Below are 17,018 nucleotides of genomic sequence, written 5' to 3'. Positions count from 1 at the left end.
TAGAGAAGGTTCTGGAGAAGGCAACCGTTGTGGCCAGTGAGGACAGACTAAAAGAATAAATCTCTCCAGGTCATGAGATTACTGCTAGGACACAGATATCATCCATATCCCAGATGGAGTCTGGCTGGAAATTTGAAAGTTAGGCTTTTAACAGATACAAGGAAATATCATTTTATATGGTGGAAAGTTACCAATCTCCTCTCAAGATATACCATCTGAAAAGACAGACGTTAGAAAAATATAAAAAGATTCCTAGATGGATGTATTTTTAAAGGAAATTAGATGAGAGATATTCCTAACTTCTCAGATTGACATGAAGCAGGGTACCTTTGTCATGCTGTAGTAGACATAACTGGCATGATCGAACCCAGAATTTACCACATCCTATCCTGAAGAGGATCCCTGGAGGTTAAGCATTTGACTGCTAACCAAAAGGTCAGCAGTTCAAATCCACCAGCCTGTCCTTGGAAACCCTATGGAGCGGTTCTACTCTGTCCTACAGGGTCACTATGAGTCGGAATCCACTTGACAGCAACCGGTGTGTATGTGGCGTATCCTTAAATCCAAGGGATGGGAAGGATATGGGTAGGCCCCATGAGGCCCTCTGTAGTTTTGCATTCTCTGTTAACCACATTATACAGATGACTTTTTTAGCAGAGCCACAAAAGTCCTTGGACTGGATTTAAAATACAAAAATGTTCACTGTAGAATTAGTAACTGAAAACTTCCACCTAAATAGGAAGGTCTGCAGTAAACAATTCTACTCATCCTATACAAGGGTGGGAAACAGTCTGAAAACTGTCAGACAAAAGGCTTTTCCTAGATATATTGACTATTTGATTTATCTTAGCAAATGGAATATATTAACAACTGATTGTACCACTGAAAATGATGGAAATGACATCATCTTTAGGTCTTTGGCATAATAGAGCAAATGTGAGTGTTGGGGGCAGTGTGTGGGAGTGTGTTTTTCTACCAACAGTTTTAAAACCTGATTCTTCCGACCCACTATGACTTGATATGTAGACTATGACTGTCAGTTTTGATAGAACTTCACAAGTGTGTAGGCTGTTTCCCTTTAGATACATTCCCAAGACTAAGCGTTTATGAGAAAAAGCAGTGTGTCTGTAGATGGATTATCACCCCGAGAGTGGCAATTCAGTTGTAGTGTAGGACAGTTCACATACACCCGAAGGAGAGTGAAAAGTCTACTGATTATTACCTTATTTTCAATTCCATAAAATATCTTTCTTAATAAAATTTAGAACCATAGAGAAGGGTGAAGGGTATAGGTTTTCTTATTACTTACCTTTACTCCAGGTTCTAAAACTTTTCAGTTACTTAACAGGAGGGGTACCCCAGACTCTCCACTAATGGCTGTAATTTGCCTGTTTAGTTCTTCATTTGGAGTAAAGCAGTAGATTCTTTTTTTCTTTAAGGTAATCATTTGCTCGTTTTATATCACTTTATAGTTTTTATTAGTCTAGATTTGTGAGAGCAGCTACTCCATAAGAATTTAGTGCAATGGAAAAAAGTCATCTTGCCAGGTCTCTTTCATGTTTGTAACCTATAAAAAGGGTGAAACTCAGTTATTACTCTTGGCTACGGGGAAGAGGCCACACAGTATAGTGAGAAGAGCCTAGGTTCTGGAATATTTAAGTATAGAATCTTGGCTCTGTTATTCGCCATCATTGTAACCTTGGGAAAGTAATTTAACCTCTCTGGCCCTCAGTTTCCTCAACTATGAAAACTCATGGGATTGTTGTGAGGATTAAATGAGATAATATATGTTTTAGATTGAACCATATAAAATTACTGGTTTTGTAGGTCCACATGGTCAAATACTGGCAATTCATGTAGTTCACTCGATTCAGCCTAATAAATATTTAGAACAGTGCCTGACACTGTTAGCTTTACCCTTTCGTTTTTTTAGAGAAGACCCTAATTTGTTTTCAGTGAATAGTGTTATTTATTCTTACGTTACCATAAAGTGAAATTTAGTGGCACTAAACAGATGAGCCCTGTGTAAATGCAGACATTTTTCTCTTCCTACTACTGAGTCTTAGCTAGGTGTTTTAACTTCTCTTTGAATTACTTCCTCCAGCCATGGGATGATAGGATTGAATCAGATGATCCCAAGGCCTTTTCCAACACTAATATGCTGTGATTCTAGAATAAATTTTCTCCTTGGCCATGTTTTAAGAAACCAGCAGTCATGTTCAGTCCAATCAAGTTCAAATGACTTTTTTTCCATTATACACAGTTCTTAGGGAGTAGGTGTTCTCACAAACCTAGGTTGATAAAAACTGTAAAGTGATATAAAATGACCAACTGATTATCTTAAAGAAAAAAGCTATTGCTGTCCTCTAAAGGAGAACCAAACTTTATTCACGTTCATTCAGTTCAAGTTCAATGTCCATATTCACCTATAATAAAGAGAACCGCACCATAGAACAATTGCCTGAATTAACCACAGCCGTATTCCAACTTGAAGTGTAGAAGAAAATTAAAATAAAATGCGTTAACAGGCATCAGTCTTCACTCCCTAAAACCAAAACAGTTACATCCACAAAAATAAATTACTTTTGGTCTATCTTTGCTTCATAATAATAGTAAAGATTTGGAGAATGTCTTTTCTGTAGAAGGAAAGTTACATGATAGTTGTCATTCAAATACTAAAACCACTTATAGTAATTATCCTGAACTTTTTAAAGGTACCATCTGATAAGTAATAATTTTTCCAAATTGTAATATTTTCATACATAACAAGGATAACCTAAACCCTAGTCACTGTCAGTTTCCAGGAACAGCTTGACTTGAATATTATTGCCTGCTTTTAGAAAATAGTAACTGGAAATTTTTAGTGGAAGTCATTTTCAAAATTATAAACTGGTGTTATGGAATGTAAGCCTAAGAATTTTTTCAAAACATTCTTTATGGTTTTGCAAGCAGTTTGTAAAAGAGAGAAGTTGTGCCTAGATTTGAAAGGACTATGTACCCAAATTAAGTATAGGAAAGACTTCTGATAATAATACATTCTCATTTAGTGCCTTATTAAGAAATCTCTTCCTTCAGAGGTTGCATATTTTTGTACAGTAGCAAGTATAGAGTGACCTGCACTTCTGCTTCTGTCTGTTGATTGAGAGAAATTATTCCAGCCTTCAAGATATAAATATTTAAAGTTTGGTTACTTACAGTAGTTTGATTTGTTCTCAACTTTTTATTCAAAATTGACCTTCGTTCACTAAACATTAATTAATTCAGTGTTTTAGGCACTGTGCTGAATATTAGTGGAAAAGAGTAATAAAAGATGTGATTCCTGACCCCAAAAAGTCATCCCTGGGCAGGTTGAAGTGGAATGGGAGTAGGATGGAGATATGTACCAGGTGCTGAGGATGTGGAGACAGGACACCTAACTCACTGGGTGAGGGGTGTCTTGGTGGCAATAGTGTGTGGCAGCATGAGGACAAGAAAGTCCTCCCTGAGCAGGCAGCTGACACACTGGAAGTGGTGGATCATGGCTGCAGCCTAGTTTTCAGGTGTGGGGAGGGGCCCACTGGGCAAAAACAGAGGGCTTGAATGCTATACAAGGGAATTTAAACTGTACAAATCTAAAAGTATGCTGAGCCGATGGAGGATTTTAGAGAAGTGACTTCACCAACATTTTGCACTCAGATCACCCTGGCTCCACTGCGGAGAATAGACTAGGAAAGGTCCAGGCTAGAGGCAGGACCACCCCTCCACCCAGTGGCTGTTTATGTAATCCTGACAACAGTGTTGGGGGCCTGAATTTGGGGGTAACGATGGGGCTAGAACATGTATGAAGGATAGTAAGGAAGATTTGGTAGCAGAAAGCATGTGTATTTTTCTAATTTGTATGTTATTACTGTACTGAGCCAATGTGTGCAAGTAAACGTTTCTACTACTGGGTATTTGCTTTGAAGGAACAGACTTTAAATGTAATAAAAACAATTATCTGAATTCTAGCCCTGGCAGTACCTTCTTAGCTTTACGTACTACATGGTAATAAAAGATTTGGTTGCCACAGGTTCTCTTAGTAAAGGTATATATTCTTAAATGCTATCTTATTTCTAATTAACTTAAATATCTTTCATTAAAGCATGACAGATGTCAAGATCTTGAATAGCTTTTAAAAGCTAACTTCCCAGGTTTTCATAATGACTTCTTATCTGTATGCATTCAATTCCTTTTAGGTTTTCTATAACTTTTTCTGACTGTTTTTATGGGCCTTTCCCCATCTTTAATTGTTTCAGTTTATATTTTTCTGGAATTTTTTTTTCAGGATTTGGGGGTACTTTCATGGCCCCTTCTCCATCACCAGTGACCCCAGCTCAGAATAACTTGCTACAGCCCAATTTTGAGGCAGCTTTTGGAACAACGCCTTCAACTTCCAGCAGCAGCTCCTTTGATCCATCAGGTGAGGCAGTGACTGTCAAACATTCTTTCCATTTGTTCTGATAATAAAATGCACCACCTCAGGTTAGTAAGGGGTCAAGAAATTTACAGCAAATGTTGAGTGATAACCTAATTTTTAAACGTTTTAAATATCTCTGTCATTCTATAACAAATATTTTCAGTAAATTTTGGCAGCTGTAAGGATAGGCTGCAATCCTTTCTGTGTTTCTCTTTTCAGTTTTTAGCAGAAATATTACTTAACTCACACACCATTTGTTTGCATGAGCTTATATGCACATGGTTTAAATATGGTTAAGGGAAAACAAATACTTTGTACTAATGTGTATAGTATCTGAATGTGTGGACACTCCCTCTGCTGTTGCTTCCACCCCTCGGGAGCTTGCATGGCCCTCAGTTTTATAAAGTTGAGAAGCAATTAGTATTCTTTGCCTGCCTTTAACCTTTCATCACTGCTGTCATTTTGTTTGTATTCTCTTCCATTCTACTCTTCCCATGCTGGCTTCTTACTACAAATTTTCAATTGGTGAGTTCTTGGCAATTAAATGTGTTTCAGAAACACCCTAAATATATCCCCTGCCTGACAATTTGGTTGCTTCTATTGCCAGTGCCTCATTGAATGCTGTCCTTTTTTTCAATGTAAACTTATTGTATGGTAGTATTTCTGGTAGATACGTGTAGTTTTTTAGGTAAAATTTAATAACACAAACTTTTGACCTATTTAAGATCTCAGCAGCATCCTACGCACTTTGTGTGAGTCTGCATTTTGAATGGTCTTTCTGTATTCTAGGAACTGGACTTTAACAAGTGAGGATTTGCCATGTGGTGATCAGGCACTGGATTCCTAATGCATAAAATAGGATTAACTTTACCTATATGCCCTTAAAGGTGGAACCAAGGTGATTTGCTGTAATGAAACAAAAAAATCAAAATTCTTATTTCTAAAATATAGTCAGCTGTGTTTCAAACATTTATAAAGCACCACCATTTTGACTATAAAGTCCTTTAGTGGTTGTTTTTAAAAAAGTACCATTTATTGAGTGCCTGTATAGGGCAAGCATTAGGATAGGATAAACACATGGCATATGTTATCTAAGTTAACCTTGACAGCAAAGCCATGTGTTAGTGGTATTCTCCCCATTTACAGGTGAGAAGATGAAAGCTCAGAGAGTAACTTTATCAAAGTCACACAGCTAGTGAGGCATGTGACTAAATTGGAGCCCAATTCTGACTCCAAAGTCTCTACTCTTTCCATACATTCCGCAGAACTTTTTTCTGTCTTTGTCCACATTCATTAGTATTTCCATACTTTATGGGTATACATGTATAGACATGTTCCTCTTGGTGTTATGCAAAGTGTGAATTTTATGCCTTCTTTTATAAGATTATATATTCATTTATTTCCATGATTTTCCAAAAGACAACTTCACTTTAATTTTGCCTGCAGCCTTTTGTTTTTCACTTGTTCTGAACATGGTCTATTTGCTTTCCAGTGTTTGACGGCCTAGGTGACCTTCTGATGCCAACTGTGGCACCAACCGGGCAGCCTACACCTGTATCAGTGGTACCACCCAGTCCTGCGATGGCAGCGAGCAAAGCCCTTGGAAGTGATCTTGATTCATCTCTTGCCAGCTTAGTAGGCAGTGAGTAATAGAGTTTTCATTAACTTAAATATTTGAATTGTTTCTCTATCTTTTCTTAAGTTTTGTTCCTGGATTTGGAAACAAGTCTTAGGAGTAAGTGTATCAAGAAGTGGATAGAGATTCTTAGTACTTACCCAGAGCAATTCTTGGAAGATTAACAATCCCTATGCCATTGTCTCACAAATAGTATTAATGCCATTTTTAGTCTAAATGGCCAAAGGTATAATTAGGGGAGCATATAAGACTCATGAGCATTGTGTGTAATAAGTACCTAATTTTTTATTTCATTTGGAAATAAGAACATAGAGTAATTTACATTGGTTAATTTTACCAATTAGGATCCAGTTGAGCATTCAGGTGGGTTTTAGTTATTTATTCAACAAATATTTATCAAGTACCACACACACTTCTCGGCTCTAGAGATAAGTCAGTGGACAAAACAGATAAAAATCCCTGTCCTTATAAAGCTAGGGAAGGGCACAAACATAAAACTCAATAAAATAAGTAAATTCTATAATATATTAGGTCATAAGTGCTAGTGCTCTGAGGAAAAAATAGAACAGGGCAAAGGGGATTAGGAGTGCTGAAGAGCAGTAATCAGAGTAAGCATCACTGAAAAGGAAAAATTTGAGTAAAGACTTGAAGATAAATGAATGAACCATGTGGATAATCAGAAGGAAAACCTTTGCCGTTGAAAAGGCACTGGAGCAGAAGCTTGCCCAGCATGTTCAAGAAATATAAAGGAATCTAGCGGTTGGAGCTGAATAAGCAAGTAGGAGAGTCCTAGGAGATAAGAAGGAGTTAGGGGGTGCAACAGAAATGTAGGACCTTGTGGCCTTTTTTAAAGATTGGCCTTTGCTTTTAACTCTGAACTTGATTTTCTATTATAGAGAATGGAGCCCTATTATAGAGAAGGGCACAATGGTTAAGAGATTGGCTGCTAACCAAAGGTCAGCAGTTCGAATCCACCAGTCACTCCTTGGAGACCCTATGGTGCAGTTCTACCCTGTCCTATAGGGTCGCTATGAGTTGGAATCAACTCAATGGGTATTACAGAGAATGAGTTTAGCATTCAGACACCTTTCTTTTTATTCAAGACTATTGTTTTAGTTATCTATTGCTGCTATAACAGAAATGCCACAAGTGGAGGCTTTAACAAAGAGAACTTTATTCTCTCACATTCTAGTAGGCTAGAAGTCCAAATTCAGGGCATCAGCTCCAGGGTAAAGCTTCCTGTCAGCTCTGGAAGAAGGTACTTGTCAGTCTTCCTCTGGACTAGGAGCTTCTCAGCACAGGAAACTTGGGTCCAAAGGATGCACTGCTTTCTTGGTGGTATGAGGTACCCCCATCTGCTTACTTCCCTCTCCTTTCATCTCTTTTAAGATAAAAGGCAGTGCAGGCCACACCCCAGGGAAACTCCCTTTACGTTGAATGAGGGATGTGACCTTAGTAAGGGTGTTACAATTCCACCCTAATCCTCTTTAACATAACCTAATCTTGCCTCATTAATGACAGGCAGAGATTAGGATTTACAACACATAGGAAAATGACAATCACAAAATGAAGGACAACCACGCGATACTGGGAATCATGGCCTAACCAAGTTGACACATATTTTGGGGGGACACAATTCAATCCATGACAGCTATATCTAAACTTTTAGCAAATTACTGACACAGACTTCTTTTTCTACTCATTTTCCTATAGAGAAACTTTTTCTTTCCTATTCATTGTACTGGGTCTGACATCCGTGAAAGTACTTTCATGAAACCTGTGGAGAGTTTCTTTGAATGTTTCTGCCCACTGTGAAATTTCGTCTCACTGATGGATAGTCTGCAGTGATGACTGGCTGTAGTGGACTTTATGATGTACTACCTAGATCCCCCTTCAGAAGTACAGGATTTATACCCCCAGATGCTGAGAGTGCCACCAACAGATAGCCCTCAGCTGTCAGCACCGTCTGAGAATTGTCCCAGCTAAAGAAAACTGCCTCACTGGAGTACATACCACCTTCCCAGATCAGTGACTCAGGACGGCTCTAACAAATGAACTGATCTTCAAATCTCTTCAGAGGAAAGCTCACATTCAGGAATGGAGGAGTGTGGCACGCTCTCTTCCAATGAACAACCATTTAACTGATGAAAAATAATTTTTTAATCATTTACAGTTCGTAGAAATTGTGTCCTAAGGGTGTATAGAAAATGGAAAAATATTTATTCAAGAAAAGAAGATTATAAATGCATACCGCATTTTTACTCAAATAATGTGCATGTTATATGTTTTTTTTTTGCCAACTGTGTCCTCCCCCTTGAGGCATTTTCATAAGCACATACAGCAGCATGTAAAAAACATGAGCATAACACACAAAAATACCTCACAGGGAGAGGGTGCAGTTGGCAAAAAAAAGAAAAGTGTGTTATTTGCATTAAAAATACAGTATTTATCAATGAGCTGTTAGATATAATTATGAAATTGACAAAAATATTTTTAAAAAGGAAATAATAATAGCAAGAGGCAATAAAAGGAGGAATAGAGGAACAAAAGGGATATGATATATAAAAAACAAAAATGGCAAATGTAAATGCAGCAATATCAATAACAACATGAAATGTGTGTGGATTAAACAATCCCAACAAAAAACAGAAATTTTCAGGTTGGATTAAAAAAAACAAGATCCAACTGCATGCTGTCTACTGAGACAAACTTTAGATTCAAAGATTGAAACAGACTGAAAGCAAAAAGACAGAAAAAGGTATACCATGCAAACAGTGAGTATAAGAGAGCTGGAGTGGCTATACTAAAATCAGAAAGAATATACTTTAAGAAAAAAAATACCTAGAGATGAAGGACATTTTATAATGGTAAGATGGTCAATCCATCAGGAAGACATTCATGTATCTAACAACAGATCCCAAAAATTCATGAAGCTAAAACTAACAGGGCTGAAATAAAAAATACTATGTACAAAATTTATGGAATGCATCTAGAGTAGTACTTAGAGGGAAATCTATAACCTATATTTAAAAAGAAGACAAACCTAATCTTGCACCCTAAGAAACTAGAAAATATAGACCAAACTAAGCCAAAAGTAAGCAGAATGAAGGAAATGATAAAGATTAGAGTGGAAATAAATAAAAGAGAGAATAGAAAAAAATAGAGGAAATCAATGAAATTATAAGTTAGTTCTTTGAAAAACTGACAAACCTTTAGCTAGGCTGACCAAGAAAGAAATGAAAGAAAATGTGAATTACTAAAATCAGGAATGAAAGCAGGGATATTACGACCAACTTTAAAGAAAGAAAAAAGATTATAAGGAAATACCATGAATAAATTATCTGCCAAAAAATTAGATAACCTAGCTGAAATGGACAAATTCCCATTTAGAAAGACGAAATTGTCAAAACTAACTCAAGAAGAAATGTTGTTGATAGGTGCTGTGAAGTCAGTTTCCACTCATAGTGACCTTATGCACAACAGAATGAAACACTGCCCGGTCCTGCGCCATCTTCACAATTGTTGCTATGCTCAAACCCATTGTTGCAGCCACTGCGTCAATCCATCTCGTTGAGGGTCTGCCTCTTTTTTGCTGACCCTCTACTTTACCAAGCATGATGTCCTTCTCCAGGGACTGCCCCCTCCTGATAACATGTCCAAAGTATGTGAGACGTAGTCTTGCCATCCTTGCTTCTAAGGAGCATTCTGGTTGTACTTCCTCCAAGACAGATTTGTTCATTCTTTTTGCAGTCCATGGTGTATTCAGTATTCTTCACCACAATTCAAAAGCCTCGATTCTTCAGTCTTCCTTGTTCATCGTCCAGCTTTTGCATGAATATGAGGCAATTGAAAACACCATGGCTTGGGTCAGGTGCACCTTAGTCCTCAAGGTGACATCCTTGCTTTTCAACACTTTGAAGAGATCGTTTGCAGCTGATTTGCTCAATGCAGTGCGCCTTTTGATTTCTTGACTGCTGCTTCCATGGGTGTTGATTGTGGATCCAAGTAAAATGAAATCCTTGACAGTCTCAGCCTCCTCTCCCTTTATAATGATATTGCTTATTGGTCCAGTTGTGAGGATTTTTGTTTTCTTTATGTTGGGGGGAATCAGTAAGTGCTTCAATTCCTCTTCACTTTCAGCAAGCAAGGTTGTGTTATCTGCATAATGCAGGTTGCTAATGAGTCTTCCTCCAATTCTGTTGCCCCATTCTTCTTCATATAGTCCAGCTTCTCAGATTATTTGCTCAGTATAGGTATGGTGGAAGAATACAACCCTGATGCACACCTTTCCTGAGTTTAAACCAGCCCCTTGTTCTGTTGGAACGACTGTCTCCTGATCCTTGTACAAATTTCTCATGAGCACAATTAAGTGTTCTGGAATTCCCATTCTTTGCAATGTTGTCCATAATTTGTTATGATCCACACAGTCAGATGCCTTAGCGTAGTCAATAAAACACAAGTAAACATCTTTCCGGTATTCTCTGCTTTTATCCAGGTTCCGTCTGATATCAGCAATGATATCCCTGGTTACACATCCTCTTCTTAATCCAGCTTGAATATCTGGCAGTTCCCTGTCTATATACTGCTGCAGCCACTTTTGAATGATCTTCAGCAAAATTTTGCTTGTATGTAATATTAGTGATATTGTTCTATAATTTCCATATTCGTTTGGATCACCTTTCTTGGGAACAGGCATAAATATGGATCTCTTCCAGTCAGTTGGCCAGGTAGCTGTCTTCCAAATTTCTTGGCATAGTTACGTGAGCACTTCCAGTGCTGCATCCATTAGTTGAAACATCTCTGTTGGTATTCTGTCAATTCCTGGAGCCTTGTTTTTCACCAGTATTTTCAGTGCAGCTTGGACTTTTTTCCTTCAGGACCATCAGTTCCTAATCACATGTCACCTCCTGAAATGGTTGAACATCAACCAATTCTTTTTGGTATAGTGACTCTGTGTATCCTTTCCATCTTCTTTTTATGCTTCCTGAGTTGTTTAATATTTTCCGCATAGAATCCTTCAGTATTGCAACTCGAGTCTTGAATTTTTTCTTCAAGTCTTTCAGCTTGAGAAATGCTGAGTGTGTTCTTCCCTTTTGGTTTTCTAACTCCAGGTCTTTGCACATGTCATCATAATACTTCACTTTGTCTTCTCAAGCCACCTTTTGAAATCTTCTGTTCAGTTCTTTTACTTCATCATTTTTACCTATTGCTTTAGTTACTCAACATTCAGGAGCAAGTTTTAGAGTATCTTCTGACATCCATTTAGGTCTTTTCTTTTTCTCTTGTCTTTTTAATGACCTCTTGCTCTCTTCTTGTATAACGTCCTTGAGGTCATTCCACAACTCATCTAGTTTTTGGTCATTAGTCAACGCATCAAATCTATTCCTGAGACGGTTTCTAAATTCAGGTGGGATATACTCAAGATCATACTTTGGCTCTCGTAGACTTGTTCTAATTTTCTTCAGTTTCAGCTTGAACTTGCATATGAGTAATTGATGGTCACATCTGCAGTCGGCCCTGGGCCTTGTTCTGACTGATGATATTGAGCTTTTCCATCATCTCTTTCCACAGATATGGTCAGTTTGATTCCTGTGTATTCCATCTGGTGAGGTCCACGTGTATAAAAAAAAAAAACTTTTTTTTTTTTTTTTTTAAACGTGTGTAGTCACTGTTTATGTTGGTGAAAAAAGGTTTTTGCGATGAAGAAGTCGTTGGTCTTGCAAAATTCAGTCATGCAATCTCCGGTATCATTTCTATCACCAAGGCTATATTTTCCAACTTCCAATCCTTCTTGTTTCAACTTTCGCATTCCGATCACCAGTAATTATCAGCACATCCTGACTGCATGTTCAGCCAATTTCAGACTGGAGAAGTTGGTAAAAATCTTCAGTTTCTTCATCTTTGGCCTTAGTGGTTGATAAATAAATTTGAATAATAGTCATATTAACTGGTCTTCCTTGTAGGCATATGAATATTATCCTATCACTGAGAGCATCGTACTTCAGGATAAATCTTGAAATGTTCTTTTTGATGATGAATACAATGCCATTCCTCTTCAAGTTGTCATTGCTGGCATAGTAGACCATAAACCAAGAAACCAAACCCACTGCCGTTGAGTCAATTCTGACTCATGGCAACCCTACAGGACAGAGTAGAACTGCACCATAGAGTTTCCAAGGAGCGCCTGGCAGATTCGAACTACCGACCTCTTGATTAGCAGCTGTAGCACTTAACCACTACACCAGCAGGGTTTCCTAGTAGACCATACGATTTTCCAATTCAAAATGACCAATACCCGTCCATTTCAGCTCACTAATGCCTAGGATATTGATGTTTATGCATTCCATTTCATTTTTGACAATTTCCAATTTTCCTAGATTCATACTTTGTATATTCCAGGTTCCGATAATTAATGGATGTTTGAAACTGTTTCATCTCATTTTGAGTCATGCCACATGATCAGATGAAGGTGCCAGAAGCTTGACTCTGTTCACATCATTAAGGTTGACTTTAGTTGGAGGAGGCAGCTCTTCCCCAGTCGCATTTTGAGTGCCTTCCAATCTGAAGGGCTCACCTTCAGGCACTATATCAGAAAATGTTCCGCTGCTTCTCATAAGATTTTTCACTGGCTAATTCTTTTCAGAAGTAGACTGCCAGGTCTGGAAGCTCAGCTGAAACCTGTCCACCGTGGGTGACCCTCCCAGTGTTTGAATACCAGTGGTATAGCTTCGACCATCACAGCAACACACAAGCCCCCATGGCACGACAAACTGACAGACTCATGGGGGACACACCATGACCAAATGTATTTATCCAAAGGATGCAACGTCCAACATACAAAAATAAATCAAAGAAATACCCATATTAATAGAGTAAAGAACAAAACTACATAACTGTGTACACGTAAACATTGTCGTTGAATTGGCAAATGTTTTGTTATATATATTTTTAAGCACAAAAAAAACTACATGATCATTGCAATAGAGAAAAGTATTTGACAAAATCCAACACCCTTTAATCATACAAGCAGTCAGCAAACTATGAATAGAAGGGAACTTCATCAACATATGAAAGGCATCTACAAAGAACCTACAGCAAACATCATACTTAATGGTCAAAGACTGAAATCTTTTCCCTAAGATAAGGTACAAGACAAGGATGTCCTCTCTTACTGCTTCTAATGAACATTGTATCGGAGGTTCTAGCCGGGACAATTACGCAAGGAATCGAACTAAATGGCATCTAGATTAGAAAAGAAAAAGTAAAACGACCTCTTTTTACAGATTAAACTCTCATATAGATATATGAGAGTTTAATCTATAGATAAATGGAACAGAGTTGAGAGTCCATAAATAAACCTATACGTCTATGGTCAAAGTATTTTTGACAGGGATGCCAAAACAGTTCAGTGGGGAAAGAATAGTCTTTTCAACAAATGGTGCTGGGACAATTGGATAGCCACATGCAAAAGAATGAAGTTGAATCCGTACTTCACACCGTATACAAAAATTAAACTAAAAATGTACCAAAGACCTAGATGTTAGAAATATATCTATACAACTCATAAAAGAAGACCTACATGTAAGTCTTTGGATTAGGCAATAGTTTTTTAGGTATAAAACTTAAAACATAAGCAACCAAACAAAAATAGATTAGCAGTATTGCTGTTGTTGGGTGGCGTCGAGTCAGTTCTGACTCATAGCGACTGTATGTACAACAGAACTGCGACGGAACAAAACATTGCCCTCTCCTGTGCCATCCTCACAATCATTGGTATGCTTAAACCCATTGTTGCAGCCACAGTGTCAGTCCATCTCATTGAGGGTCTTCCTCTTTTCCTCTGACCCTCTACTTTGCCAAGCATGATATCCTTCTCCAGGGACTGATCCCTCCTGACAACCTGTCCAAAGCATGTGAGATGTAGCCTCGCCATCCTTGCCTCTAAGGAACATTCTGGTTGTACTTTTTCCGGTATAGTGTGAGCTACTCTTAACACTAAGGAAAGTTTTATATCAGTATAGAGAACTGTTTGTTTACCAGCCAAGTTCTTAGATACTAGTCAAGGGCCAGCCTTGCTTTTCTAAGATACCAGCCCCAAGCCTGCTCTGTTAACTCTTTCCTTCACACTGTTGACATTAAAATGTGATCCTAAACTCTGAAGTGAAGTGAAGGTTTATGTTTGTGTGTATGTTTTCTAATACTGTTTCTTTTTTGTATACCTGAATGCAGTCATTTCTAGGCAAAAAAAAAAAAGGGCTTGTTCTAGATCTGTGATTCTTTGATCTTTTACATGTCAAATTATATGATATGCTGAATATAAAGGTTTAAATTATTTTTTCCTTTATCCATTTACAGATCTTGGAATTTCTGGTACCACATCGAAAAAGTAAGTGTTTTAAAATTATATGTCAAACATTACCCAGTGGAGTAATTACTCATTCTCAAGTTAGGCAATTGCAGAAGTGATTTTTGTTTTGTTTTACATTGTTCATTTATTCTTCTAGAGTCCTCAAACTCTTGCTCTTTGAGAATTATGGTTTAAATATTTTTATAGCTTTAAATATTTTTATAGCTTTAAATTCTAAAGCCATTACAATATTCCTAGGTAACATTGGTTAAAAGTCTTTCACGGAGTATCAATTTCAAGGAAGGGTATTAATAACGATACATAGCGTACCCTTTTTTAGATGCATATTTTAACATCTTTGAAAATGAGATGTGTTTTACCATATATGGTGTCTTATAATCACTGTAAGCCAGGTTGTAGTCATGGCTTTTATGTGGAAAATCTTCTGTTGAACTGTCTAAGATCAAGAAAGGGCCGTTACCAATGCATCTTAAATTCAATAAAATATAGGTGTACAGTATTTATGATATACTTATTTAGAATATTTTATAACCAGTGAGAAATAGGATCATTCCACTGACTTTTCTGGCACATTTTTCTATTAGAGATTATAGAAACTTCCTGTTATCATTGAGGTCCAAACCCTAAATGATTTTTTCAGACTTTTAAACTCTCGGGCACAATATGGTAAAATTCCTCTATAAGTTTGAACGTGTTCTCTTGATTACCACTTGACTCAAACAAACTCTTCCAAAGTAAAAGAATCTAAGGAGCCACACACCATTCTTTTCTAATTTGTGTGGTTTTTGTTTTGCTTTTGCTTTGTTTACATGCCTAATTTTAGGGGAGATCTTCAATGGAATGCCGGAGAGAAAAAACTGACTGGCGGAGCCAACTGGCAGCCGAAAGTAGCTCCTGCAACATGGTCAGCAGGTGTTCCACCAAGTGCTCCATTGGTATGTAACCCCCAGAGGCCAGTGTGGTGAGGGCACTTTGCTGATTTCCAAATATATAGGGCAGGGTGCATTTTGCTTAACACTGCTGCTGACGTTGAACCTTTTTCATCCCTACTGAAGAAATATAACCAAGATGCAGTGCTTACCAAAATCTAAATTCCTTTCACTTTACACTTAATAAAAGGTTATGGCCTATGTTTTATTTTTAATTAAAGTGATTTTTTTCAAAAGCATTTAATGTCATCGATTATTACCTGTACTTTATCATATTTCTCCCCAGAATTTCCTGGTTTATATTAATAGTAAAAAAAAAGAACTTTTATCTTACCAGAAAGATTAGGCAATATTCTATTGTGTAAGTGAACTTTCATTTTAAAACCCTATTAATTTTGCTCACCATTTTTTTTAACTGAAACTACTAGCACCATCTTTTCTATAAGGTTTAAATAGTTTTATTTCTATTTATTAAATTTCTGTTAATACACTAAGACCACCATTCCACTCTTTGAAAGAATATATCACTGGAAATAAAGACTAATTCTTGTTCCATGGTATCTGCCAGCATAAGAAGCACACGTTTTAGGGGAGCAGGATTTACATTTTTGTGTGTGTGTGTATGCCCCTTTGCTCATCACCTCCAGCTATCTAAATCTTATCCACCCAGAAAGCTCTCCCAGTACCATCCTTTCCTTTTCCTTGAATTAACTCCTAGCCATAACCCACCACCCCCAGCCTAACAAACATGCATGGAAGTAAATTAATATAAATTGGAATATAAAGGTTTTAGAAAGACTCCATTAAAATATATTGTGTTCCAGCAATTAATTTAGACATCTGAGTTTTGAAATTTAGAGTATTTCCTTTTAAACAGCTTTATAAATAATACATTTGAACCAGTTTGAAAAGGGTCTTTTGAATCCAGAATTTACTACTAAACAGTGCTAATAGAATTAATTAAATTAGACTTTGTGCCATAGTTTCTACAGGAAAAAATTCCTGAAACCCATTTCCTCTGTCCCCCTCCCCATTCACCCCATGGTATTAGAGAGAGAACAGGAAAACCACGCACTAAGATTCTCTGTTATGGGTGAGTTCATCATCTGAGGAGAGAACTTAATTTTAAGTGATTTCTAACAGATAACAATGAGAAAGTTACCTGTTAATGCCAAGGCCTTTATCCCTTTAAATCTTTCTTTGCATTACATAAAAACAGTGCTTAAGAGAATAGTTTTTGTATTTAGCTATAAGATAAAGACATCTGTTTAATTTTTACAAAGGATACTTAGAAAACCACAAATCTCTTTTAAACTGAACTGTGCTTAGGAAAGGTCCCTGGGTGGTGCAAACAATTTGCTCACAGGTACTAACTGTAAGGTTGGCAGTTTGAACCCACCCAACTGTACCACGGAAGACAGGCCTGAGGATTCATAAAGATGACAGCCAAGAAAACCCTATGGATCTCAGTTCTACTCCATAACACATGGGGTCACTTTGAGTTGGACTCAAATGCATTTGCATAGCCAATAAAACACAGGTAAACATCTTTCTGGTATTCTCTGCTTTCAGCCAGGATCCACCTGACATCAGCAATGATATCCCCAATTCCACGTCCTCTTCTCAATCTGGCTTGAATTTCTGGCGACT

At 37.4% G+C, this 17,018-nt stretch overlaps 1 protein-coding gene across 25 annotated transcripts in view; it reads left to right on the top strand.

Moving 5' to 3' along the window:
- SNAP91 (synaptosome associated protein 91) overlaps positions 1 to 17,018 on the top strand; it is a 164,745-nt gene that overhangs the window by 137,513 nt on the left and 10,214 nt on the right. For 18 of the 25 annotated variants that reach the window (XM_064288659.1, XM_064288652.1, XM_064288632.1 and 15 more), the window contains 4 exons: positions 4,304 to 4,438; positions 5,928 to 6,077; positions 14,427 to 14,457; positions 15,263 to 15,374. In XM_064288659.1, coding sequence (XP_064144729.1) covers positions 4,304 to 4,438; positions 5,928 to 6,077; positions 14,427 to 14,457; positions 15,263 to 15,374 — 428 coding nt within the window. Of the gene's footprint in view, positions 1 to 4,303; positions 4,447 to 5,927; positions 6,078 to 14,426; positions 14,458 to 15,262; positions 15,375 to 17,018 lie in introns of all 25 variants that reach the window. The other 7 variants (XM_064288618.1, XM_064288591.1, XM_064288629.1 and 4 more) reach the window with 2 other exon arrangements.

Source organism: Loxodonta africana, chromosome 1 (assembly GCF_030014295.1).
Source record: "Loxodonta africana isolate mLoxAfr1 chromosome 1, mLoxAfr1.hap2, whole genome shotgun sequence".
In the NCBI taxonomy this organism is placed as follows: domain Eukaryota; kingdom Metazoa; phylum Chordata; class Mammalia; order Proboscidea; family Elephantidae; genus Loxodonta; species Loxodonta africana.
The sequence above is the reverse complement of the archived record's forward strand: the minus strand, read 5'-3'. Positions and strand labels throughout refer to the sequence as shown.